The sequence below is a fragment of the Alosa alosa genome, chromosome 23 (genome assembly GCF_017589495.1).
Source record: "Alosa alosa isolate M-15738 ecotype Scorff River chromosome 23, AALO_Geno_1.1, whole genome shotgun sequence".
NCBI classification, from domain to species: domain Eukaryota; kingdom Metazoa; phylum Chordata; class Actinopteri; order Clupeiformes; family Clupeidae; genus Alosa; species Alosa alosa.
In genome coordinates, this window is record NC_063211.1 from 29,056,153 (window position 1) to 29,066,198 (window position 10,046).

Below are 10,046 nucleotides of genomic sequence, written 5' to 3' on the forward strand. Positions count from 1 at the left end.
ATCTTTTTTTTTTAAGTATATTTTTTGGGGCTTTTATGCCTTTAATTGACAGGATAGTGGAGAATGACAGGAAGTGAGTGGGAGAGAGAGTCGGGGTGGGATCCGGAAAGGACAACGGGGCAGGAATCGAACCTGGGTTGCCGGCGTATGGTGCAGGTGCCCCAGCCAGTTGCACCACGGCTGGAGCACACTCTTAATAATCTTTTGATGACACTTTTGTATTGTATTGCTGACTCTGTTCAACTTACCATTGACAATCTACAGCTTTCATTTAATGTTCCTCAAGAAGCTCTCATTAATCTTAAATTAGTACTAAATGAAAAGAAAACTAAATATATGCTATTTACCTGCACCATACGCCGGCGACCCAGGTTCGATTCCTGCCCCGTTGTCCTTTCCGGATCCCACCTCCCACTCTCTCTCCCACTCACTTCCTGTCATTCTCCACTATCCTGTCAATTAAAGCAAGGAACATTGAGGTGTGCAAATAACCACTGTGGGTCCAGCATTGATAGAGTCTCTGAATACAAATATCTTGTTATCTAGCTGGATGAGAAACTCACATTTAGTCACCATATCACCATCCTAGTAAAGCAATTGAGATATACAATTGGTTTCTTCTACATAAACAAAGCCAGCCTCCCTATGGGAAGTAAGAAACAAGTTGCTGAATTAGTTTCCAGAGTGTAGAGTTTTGAAGAAGACCCGGGTTGCGTCTCCGTCTAAACGGCTAAACCAAAGATCCTTGATTACCTCTCTGGCTAAACTGTCAAATTAGAATGTCTGCGCGTGACGTACCGAGGTTCTATCACACCACCACCCAGCGGTCTGGAATGCATATCCAATCGAATATCACATACTCTTGCGTCTTCATAAAACAAAGATTTCCTCCTGAGAATGCTCGTCTAAACGCGAATAAAAAAATGAAGACGAGACGCCACTTCTGCGTCTTCTCTTTTCATCGTCACTGTATAAACGTAGCCTAAGTCTACCACTCTGCCCTGGGAATCATTACTGGTGATGGCTATAGCACTCATCATTGTGTCCTCTATGGTAAAGTGGGTTGGTCATCTATGACAGAGAGGAGACATAATCATTAGCATCTGTTAATTTGCAAAGGTATTGTTGGGAAATTACCAGGTTATATTTCAAACATGCTTGTTTGGAATTCTGGTCCCTATCAGACCAGATCAAATGACTGTTTGATGCTCAAGATTCCTCGTATCCATTTTGAGTTGGGAAAGTCGGCCTTTTGTTATGGTGCCCCTACCTCCTGGAATAATCTTCAATGTAATATAAAAATGAACTCTCCTACATTCCTATAATCAATTCAGATCTGTACTCCTTCCTATGTCAAATTGTACCTGTTTTAAGTACATTTTATTGTATTATTGTTATTATTTCATTATTAATATTTTAATATGTTATGTATTTTTATTTTTCCCTTCCTCCTCTATAATGTTATGTAGGTTATGTTATTATTTATTTTATTTTGTTTTATTTATAGGCATGTGTGTATAGGCCTAGAATGAATGAATACAATACTTTTTTATGCTCTGAAAAGAATGTGGTAATGCATGTTTGCTTATGTGTGTTGCTGCAGGTGTGTGTGTGTGATGCCTAAGGATCCCAGTAACGCCACATTGCAATACTGGGAGCAGAACAACATCACAGGCACTCTGGTCGACTGGGGAAATCTGGATGTTCAGGTGTGTGTGTGTGTGTGTGTGTGTGTGTTTGTCTGTGCTTTATTTCCCTTTACCCTTGGGGCCCAGTCAAGGGAATCCTTCTGGCTGTAGAATGCATGCAGGAGAGGGTCACAGACGAACATACACTGTGTGTCAAAGTGTGTATGGGGTGGGCTGGCTTGAAGGCATAAACCCAACCAATGCAAAAACAAAGCTTTCATTTTACCTACATTGACTCTAAACTCTGGCAAAATGAAGGACTTGGGCAGCATCCTTTTCCTGGCTGGGTGACGTTTCCTCCACAGATGGAGATTAGGGACTGGATTTTGCCGGATTTATTTGTTCTGAATCAACCCACAGACACTGCCCTTCCGTGCATGTCTTTGTGTGTGTGTGTGTGTGTGTGTGTTCGGTGAACTGACATGACACTGCACATTTCTGCAGATTCTCGTCATCATGAAGGTTTCCCTCCTGAGGATGTAGGAGTGTACTGTATATGTCTCTCTCTCTCTCTGTGTCTTTCTCATCGTTGGCTTAGCCAAATAAATCCAAACACAAATCCAATCTACTTCAGTTCAGTTCATTAATCGTGCAGCCTTTTTTTTACTCTAAATCTTTGGTGCAGCTCTGACTCTGCAGGCCCTTATTCTCACAAGTCATGTGCATTTTATGCAAGGGCAGCTCAAGGACAGTTACCCAGAGTGAGAAATCATGCTACATAAAATGGACAGTTCTGGTCTTTGGCCATTATTGGCTGAGCTGTATTCAATGTCATTACAAAGCTGTAAACTGAGGCATCTTGAAGCTTAAATACTAATATAGTTTGTGACAACCATTGAAAGAGGGAGAACAGATCTTATCACAGATTTGTTCTCTTAAAACCAATGCACTGTGCATTGAGGACACTGTATGGTCTGAAAGTGTGTGTGTGTGTATTGCAGGGCTGCATAGACATGCAAGGGCACTTTGAGGGAACTGCATGTGGTCATCACGGCCCGTATGTCCCTGACGTTCTCTTTTGGTCAGTGGTGCTCTTCTTCTCCACTGTGGCCATGTCCTTCTTCCTCAAGGAGTTCAAAACCAGCCGCTACTTCCCCACCAAGGCAAGTCTGTATGTGTGCAGGTCGATGGCTTTGTACAGTACTGTATGTGGTGTGCATGGGCAGGTGGATGGCTTTGTACAGTATGTGGTGTGTTTGTGCAGGTGGATGGCTTTGTACAGTACAGTATGTGTGTGTTTGTGCAGGCACAGCTGTGTGTGTTTGTGCAGTATGTGTGTGTTTGTGCAGGCACAGCTGTGTGTTTGTCCATTCTTGTGAGTATGTCTAGTGAAGGTTTTCTAAAACCCTTGTGACATAGGCAAATGTGTACAGTGCAGTGAGGCCTGATTTCCTCTGGTGTCTGTTCTCAGGTCAGGCAGGTCATCAGTGACTTTGCTGTGTTCATCACTATCCTCACCATGGTCCTAGTGGACTATGGCTTGGGTGTCCCCTCTCCAAAGCTTCAGGTTCCCAGTAAGTTTAAGGTTAGTGAAGGAAACGGCCTGTTTAGCACTTGATCTGGGTGGCTATCATGACACTCTTCAGTAATGTCCGTCATGTGACCTCCCACAGCCAACCAGAGATGACCGTGGGTGGCTGATCAGTCCTTTAGGTCCTAACCCATGGTGGACAACCATTATTTCCTGCATCCCAGCGCTCCTCTGCACCATCCTCATCTTCATGGACCAGCAGATCACCGCCGTCATCATTAACCGCAAGGAACACAAGCTGAAGGTGTGTGTGCGTGTGTGTGTGTGTGTGTGTGTGTCTTTGTCTGTAACTAATGTGTGTGTGTGTTTGCATGTGTTGCTTTTATAGAAAGGTTGCGGATACCACCTGGACCTGTTTGTGGTGGGTGTGATGCTGGGCATATGCTCAGTGATGGGGTTGCCATGGTTTGTGGCGGCAACAGTGCTCTCCATTTCGCACGTCAACAGCCTGAAGTTGGAGTCAGAGTGCTCAGCGCCTGGCGAGCAGCCCAAGTTCCTGGGCATCCGCGAGCAGCGCTTCACTGGACTCATGATCTTCACCCTAATGGGCTGCTCAGTCTTCATGACCTCTGTGCTCAAGGTCAGGGAGAGGGAGGGGGAGGAAGGGGAAGAGAGGGAAAAGGGGAAACAGATTCTGGCTTTTAAAGCCCACTTCATTATGTCTGAAATGCTTTTAAATCATAGATTTCTAACTGTGTAGTTTAAACCTCTCTGAATTTTTTAACATCTCTGATTGAAAAAAAAAAAAAAAATGGTTTTCCAGAAATAAATCAGCACGTAATTTGAGAGGTTCGGTTTCTCACTGGTTGTCCAAATCGTTCCTTTGTCGGATTTCACCAAAAATATAAACAAATCCCTACAAATCACTATAAGGAGCTATAAGTCTTATCAGATGATTCTCTTCTGTTACAGTTCATCCCCATGCCTGTCCTGTATGGGGTGTTTCTGTACATGGGCGCTTCCTCCCTCAGAGGTATCCAGGTGAGTCACCGGCCTTCCCCTGCACCCTCCAGACACAGCCCATTTCATTTAGCTAATTTCCTTTAAATGCATGCACATTGCAGGAGCTCTCAAGGGCTCACAGTGAACACCCAAAATAGTATAAACATCATGGTACTAGTCATCATAAATACATTTCTTCCCCACTTATTTCCTGGTATAACCATGACACTTTTGTTTTTCCCAGTTTAATGCTTTATCTTCTGCTGTGAAATATTATGGGTGCACTATGCACCTTCTTTACAGTATATATTATATTATGTGCATGTGTGTGTGTGTCAGTTCTTTGACCGTCTGAAGCTCTTTGGGATGCCAGCAAAGCACCAGCCTGACTTCATCTACCTGCGCCACGTTCCATTGCGGAAGGTCCACCTCTTCACCATCATCCAGCTTACCTGTCTGGTGCTGCTCTGGGTCATCAAGACCTCCAGAGCCGCCATAGTCTTCCCTATGATGGTGAGCTGTGTGTGTGTGTGTGTGTCAGTTTTCTCCACAATGTTCTGCATAGATTTGCAATTGTGTGTCTGTGTGTTTTTGTATGCCTTTGAGTTTGGGTTTAGTGTGTTTGTGTGTTTGTACAAGTGACCTTGCAAGTATTGTTAACATTGTCCTCTCTGTCTGTGTAGGTGTTGGCTCTGGTATTCATCCGTAAACTGCTGGACTTCGTCATTAGCAAGAGGGACCTAAGCTGGCTGGATGATCTAATGCCAGAGAGCAAGAAGAAGAAGCTGGAAGATGCAGAGGAAGAGGTGTGTGTGTGTGTGTGTGTGTGTCTGTCTGTCTGCCTGTCTGTCTGTCTGTCTGTCTGCCTCCTTTTTTGTGTGTGTCTTTCTGTCTCTGTGTCAGTACATGTCTGTTTATGTATACTTTCATCAAATTAGAGTTATGTAATACTGTACAAGCAGCCATTCTCCCTCAGAAGTGGCCACAGACTGCGTAAACAGATCCCCTCACATGTTCTCAGTATCTGGTATGGCTGTCCAGTTAATGTGGCTCTTGTCTCATTCAGGAGGTCCACAGTGGAGTGTTAGAGGATGAGGGAATCGTCCAGGTGCCCCTGGAGGGACACTACAAGTGAGTGAAATAATTTGCTCATTTAGGATGTGTTGATTTATTAACATTTACCTATGTAATGTGGTGTTTAACAGCAAGTACATTAATATTTCTGTTCATATTTTTGTTCTCACCAGGGATGACCCCTCCATAGTTAACATTTCTGATGAAATGACAAAGGCCTCTTTTGGTAATGTTTTTAAAGGCCTCAACCCAGAGAACACCAAAAAAGACATGACCTCAAAAAGGTTTGACCTTCTTCTCCTCTTATTTGCACATTCTGATTAAAAGTTTTATTCCACATACCGGTAGTTGCTTTGGAACATCTAGCTTGATTTTGTGCTACGCCTCTGCAAAATGAGTTATTTATTTTTAGATCAAATTCACATTGTGCATCTGTGGTGTATGCAAATCTAGTTTTCTTAAGTCTTAAGTCTTTTGGAGCACAGGAGCACTTTGCTTTTTAATGTTTTCTCTACATTATTCCATGTGCCAAGAGGGGGTTGCTTTTAGACCCTATCTCTTCAATAGCTGTGCCATAGAGACTTAAAACTTGGGCAATTTCAGCTGAAACGTTTTTATGCATTTTGTTTTCACTTATGACTGAGCTCCTCGAATCCTAAGGAGTGGAATGTATCTTCCAGCACTTGATTTTTTGCAGCTGTCGTTGATGTGTTACTGTTCCTCTGTATAACTGTTGCCCAGTCCTGCTACCTCCTCTGTAGTGTATGTAAAAAGCGAAGCTCCCTCGGTCTCTGAGAGAACTTCTGACCTGGCGACAGCTCACATCTCCTGACTCTTTTATCTCTCATCCCATCTCACATGTAAGCTCCCCCACCTAAACTTCCTACAAGGTGATTGGCTACAGGTAAGCCCCTCCCCTCTCCCCTCACCTGGGGTACACCCGTTGCCATGGTGATGCCACTCTCGTCCACCTCCCGTCCACCCCCTCCCCCACCCTCCCTGATCACTGTCTTTTTTTTTTTTTCTTCTCTTTTGAAGAATGCAGTTTATTTTTTGCTTCATGACACAGAAATTTAATTCAGTAGTCTAGTCTATGCCCTAGGTCATCTCAAAAGAAGAATTTATCACTAGAAAACTCCTACTTCCATTTAATTGGTAAACAGTATCAATAGTTTCTACATCAAAAACAACAACTTGCCCATACTATAGCAGCATCCTCAGGAGGAGTCTGGCCTTGATCTGGCAGAGATGCTGTTCCGTGTTGCACTCTGCACTCTGTGCAAAGCCCATTCAGACGGCTGCTTACTGTGGGCCAATTAGCACAGTTTGTCTCATGGCAAATGTTTGTCTCTGCATTAAACTGCCAAGGCTCTGGCTAGCCAGTGCAGTGCTTGAAATCAGATAAGTAGTGGCAAAGGCTGTAGTGGCAAACCGTCTCACTGATTGCTAATGACATTATGTTGTAGACGTCTGACTTGGTCTAGTCACTGCCAGACAAACCTGTTCACTCTCAGATATGCCACTGGGTCAGGCCTGAATAAACTGCATCAGGGTAAAAAAAAGCATCTCCATGGGGGCTCGAAAATGTCTGTCTCTGTCTCTGTCTGTGGTTTTTCCATTGGAGTGTGACTCTTTTTGCTCGTTTCTGTGGTGGTGCTCTGCGAGTGTGTCTGTGTGCACTGCATGAGACTGTGTGTGTGTGTGTGTGTGTGTGCATGTTTGTTTGTGAACGAGGGGGAGATGTGCAAGGAAGCTCAGTCATAACGCATGAGTGTTGCTCGAGAGAGAGAGAGAGAGAGAGAGAGAGAGAGAGAGAGAGAGAGAGGTGAATGAGTGAACGAATGAGTGGGTGACAGTGAGAGAGAAAGAGAGAGATAAGAGAAAGAGAGAGAGAGAGAAATCTTCATCCATGAAGTCATGGGAAATTGGAAATGGTAGATGGAACATTTCTGCATGACAATGTTGATGTTGTCATTGTCTCTGAAACACTCAAAACTGACAGTTCCACACTCATGGTTCCCTTCAGCAATAACTCGGAAAAAAGCCACTCCTCCATAGAGGCATTTATCAACTACCCAAATGGAGGTTTCAATTGTGAATGTTCTCAGACATGGCTGAAGGTGTTGATCTCAACGCCTTAAGCTGCTGAGCCATCATAACATCTGTCTCATCAACATCTGTCACACTTGTTGTCTCAAGATTAATTGTTGGATCAAATCATATATAATTAGGTTTGCCATTTTTCTATACCAGCCTTGCTTATTCAAGTATATTTTATTGGACACCTTTAATACTGAAATCAATATAATTTACCATTCATGGTTACTTAGTTAAGGAAATCATAATTCATGTGGAATAAATGCAGCATGTTGTCCTTTAATGCATAATTTAGTTTCTATCTAGAACTGTTACCCACTGTGTACTTAAACACATTAAATGTTAAAATGTTTCATATATGCAGCAATGTAGGAGGAAAGACAGCACTGAATAGACTAATGTGGCCTGTCTGCAGGTGTTGTCATGTGAAGAAGGACATTTGTGGGCTGACAGCCCTGAGTTGCCATGGAAGCCATAGTAACACCCATGTCGTTTTACCTCCCATTTTTCTCTCAGTTTTCCCGGAGCGATGAGCCGAAGACATGATCGCCAAAGAGATGTCGAAAAAGGCTTGGACAGGGAGACCAGTTTGTGACATTTTCCCTATTTCATCAATGATTAATAACCTACACACACACACACACACACACACACACACTTGTGTGTGTGAATGGACACACATCACCTGCATGCATGTATTAATGTGCCACATTCCAAAACTTCTATACGTTCCTTTCACATTTGTCTGTGTTTGTACAAGTTGTGGAAACCTCCAGGAAACCATTGCACCATTTTCCATAGTCTTTGTGTGTGTATGTGTGTGTGTGTGTGTGTTTGTGTGCGCGAGTGCTTGTTTGAGAGTTTGTGTTTTTCTGTGTTAGAGTGTGTGTATGTGTGTGATGTATCAGTACTTCTAATGGAAGGGGTGAGGACACAGGAGTTTTTCAGTGTGAAGTTCCATACTGAATAATGGTCCAATAACATTTTCAAAATTTTTTTTTTTCAAATGAATAGTGTGTATTTTGTATGTTTTTTTTAATTTTTGACTTTCAATATTCTCCTTTTGAAAATGATCTCGTATATTAAATATATCCATTTTTTGTATGTAGCTTATTTTAAAGTGCTAGAAATAGAAATTAAGAAATGTACTCAGTAGATATTGTGTTTATGTCTGAAATGTTCTTATAGCAAATATATCACAAAATTACTGAAATCTTTGCAATTGTAATAAATGTAAACTGTCAGTATATTAGCAGTATATTTCAAGAAGTATGTTCTTAAATTCTTGTGAAGCACATCTTGAATGCTTCACCACATCCATACTTTTTAAAGTGGGTGCTGTTTTATTTTATTTTATTTCTTTATTTTTTGTAGCAGTATCTTTACCCAAACTCACTGTCAATCTTTGTTCTTACCTTCCTCTTTCAACCCATTAGAATCTCAGCTGACTTGTCGTAACCCTTTTTAGGAGTTGTGAGTTGGCATGTTTTGAATGCAGAATAACCAACCATGTACAGATGATAAGGGGGGGTCGGGTCAACAGTACATATAGTATATAGAAAGCTTACATATATATTTTGTTTAAATGGGATAAAAAAAGACCTGTTATGCCTGCATACTGTTCCATCTATGTTGTCAGTCATGTCACTTAACTTCTCCATGCAAGCTCCTGATTGGCGGCTGACATATCTGTTCCATAAATGTGTGCGTTTAACTGTATCAAACCTGCTGTGTGTAATGGTCAGGGAGAGAGAGAGAAAGAGAGAAGGATGCAATAATTCTTTGATAAGATGGCATTATATCAAGTTTTGAATGGAAATTTGTATCTGTACATTCCATCTTGTACTTTCGTCCATGTACTGTATAAAGTGTCATGACTTACCTGTCTATATGTAATTTAAATCAGATTTAGAGAGAGTAGTATGGAAGTATTGGGCCATTTCCTTTGGCTTCTCATGCTTGAAACTGCCCAAAGAGGCAGGTGGTAGATTTTTTTTTTGTACTGTGCACTTTCATGTTTTTTTGTTTTTTTGCAACTGATTATTCAACTAAACCTTCAAAGCAATACTGATGTTGCGTTCAAATCAGTATTGTCTTGTAGAAATAATTGTTTCCATTGTTGACCAAATAGTTATTGTGACTTTTTTCAAAAAGTACATGTGAAAGCTAATAAAGCTGATTAACATTGGCTCTGTCCTCTCTCTGTGTGTATAAATCTTGCGTATAAATTAGACCACTTTACTGTTTTTAAAATCATGTGTATAGGCCTAAGTGTAAATGTGTGTGTCTAAACATGCTTTATTGAGCTTACACTTTAATGAGCTGAATTTGAGCTTACAGTTCTTTCACCAACTTACAAAATAGATACTTAAGCTTAGTCCTCAGATAGAGGAGAGTTCCTGCTTGCTCTGTTAAAGGAGAATTCCGGTGTGATATTGACCTAAAGTGTATTGAAACATGATACCGAGTGTGAACGTATGTCTCATAGCCCATCTCGGCTTGTCCCCTGCACTCCAAAATCTGGCTAGTCAGCCGATGCTACCAACAGCTTTTTCAATAGTGGTGCTTCGGCATTGGGCTAGCCATGCAAATAAATCACTGTTACACCCATTTACGAGGCTCAATGTATCTCCACACTTCATTGGTAGACTTCCGAGGGCCCTGACATTTAAAACGAGACATTGAGAACTTTGCTTTGCATTGCACCATGGGAT

General features: G+C 41.9%; 1 protein-coding gene across 5 annotated transcripts in view; it reads left to right on the forward strand.

Moving 5' to 3' along the window:
• slc4a10a (solute carrier family 4 member 10a) overlaps positions 1-9,520 on the forward strand; it is a 60,663-nt gene extending 51,143 nt beyond the window's left edge. For 3 of the 5 annotated variants that reach the window (XM_048234264.1, XM_048234265.1, XM_048234266.1), the window contains 11 exons: positions 1,604-1,709; positions 2,630-2,791; positions 3,100-3,213; positions 3,302-3,463; positions 3,548-3,799; positions 4,132-4,200; positions 4,501-4,674; positions 4,845-4,967; positions 5,228-5,292; positions 5,409-5,519; positions 7,849-9,520. In XM_048234264.1, the coding sequence (XP_048090221.1) occupies positions 1,604-1,709; positions 2,630-2,791; positions 3,100-3,213; positions 3,302-3,463; positions 3,548-3,799; positions 4,132-4,200; positions 4,501-4,674; positions 4,845-4,967; positions 5,228-5,292; positions 5,409-5,519; positions 7,849-7,927 (1,417 nt within the window). In that variant the 3' untranslated portion in view covers positions 7,928-9,520. Of the gene's footprint in view, positions 1-1,603; positions 1,710-2,629; positions 2,792-3,099; positions 3,214-3,301; positions 3,464-3,547; positions 3,800-4,131; positions 4,201-4,500; positions 4,675-4,844; positions 4,968-5,227; positions 5,293-5,408; positions 5,520-6,100; positions 6,140-7,848 lie in introns of all 5 variants that reach the window. The other 2 variants (XM_048234268.1, XM_048234267.1) reach the window with 2 other exon arrangements.
• Positions 9,521-10,046: the final 526 nt, after the last annotated feature.